The sequence below is a fragment of the Rhea americana genome, unplaced genomic scaffold (genome assembly GCF_003343005.1).
Source record: "Rhea americana isolate MKP2758 unplaced genomic scaffold, rheAme1 scaffold_628, whole genome shotgun sequence".
NCBI lineage: Eukaryota > Metazoa > Chordata > Aves > Rheiformes > Rheidae > Rhea > Rhea americana.
Window position 1 is genome coordinate 64,929 of NW_028186788.1, and position 622 is coordinate 65,550.

Here is a 622-nt window from a genome sequence, read left to right on the forward strand (position 1 = left end):
GCGCCCGAAGCACTTGTCTCGGGCAGAGGAAATCAGAGCGAGCGAGCAAAACGGCTCCCGGGCGCGCGGGGGGACCGCGGCACTGCTCGACCCCCCTCGCGGTTCCGGGGAGCGAGGATTAGACGAGACGTAGGAGAATAACTAAGGAAATCAGCCCAACAAGCCATCCACCCCCAGCGCAGTCGCTATCCTCTTGGCCTCGTCCTTTCCCACGCGTGTGAGCCTAGTGAGCGGTTAATTTGTCCCGGATGTTCCATATATGTATTTTCAGAAATCCTGCATCACCTTCGGGGAGGGAGGGAGGGGGGGAAAAAAGGAACTAAAAAGAAATCCAAAAAAAAAAAAAAAGAAAAAAAAAGAAAAAAGCATTCAGACTTGATCTATTTTATACAATGTAAGCTGCGACCAAGTCCTGTTATTCATATTGTGGCTTTGAATCAATTATGTTTATTAAAATGCTATTGCTTCTATTTCCTCTCTCCTGTCGTCCTTCCTCCGTCGAAGGCCGGGCCGGGGGGGGAAGCGGCCTCGGACTCGCCCCCGGGCCGGGCGCCCCGCTCGCGGGCTCGGCGCCGCCTGGGCCGTGCTGCGTTCCTGCAAGCTCCGGGCGCAGCGAACGTCC

General features: G+C 55.5%; 1 protein-coding gene across 1 annotated transcript in view; it reads right to left on the bottom strand.

The window, feature by feature from the left end:
• Positions 1–267: 267 nt before the first annotated feature.
• The window catches only part of SLC39A5 (solute carrier family 39 member 5), a gene marked incomplete at its 5' end in the record, with an annotated part of 3,809 nt that continues 3,454 nt past the window's right edge, over positions 268–622 (bottom strand). The window contains one exon of the mRNA XM_085320303.1: positions 268–285. Coding sequence (XP_085176429.1) covers positions 268–285 — 18 coding nt within the window. The remainder of the gene's footprint in view (positions 286–622) is intronic.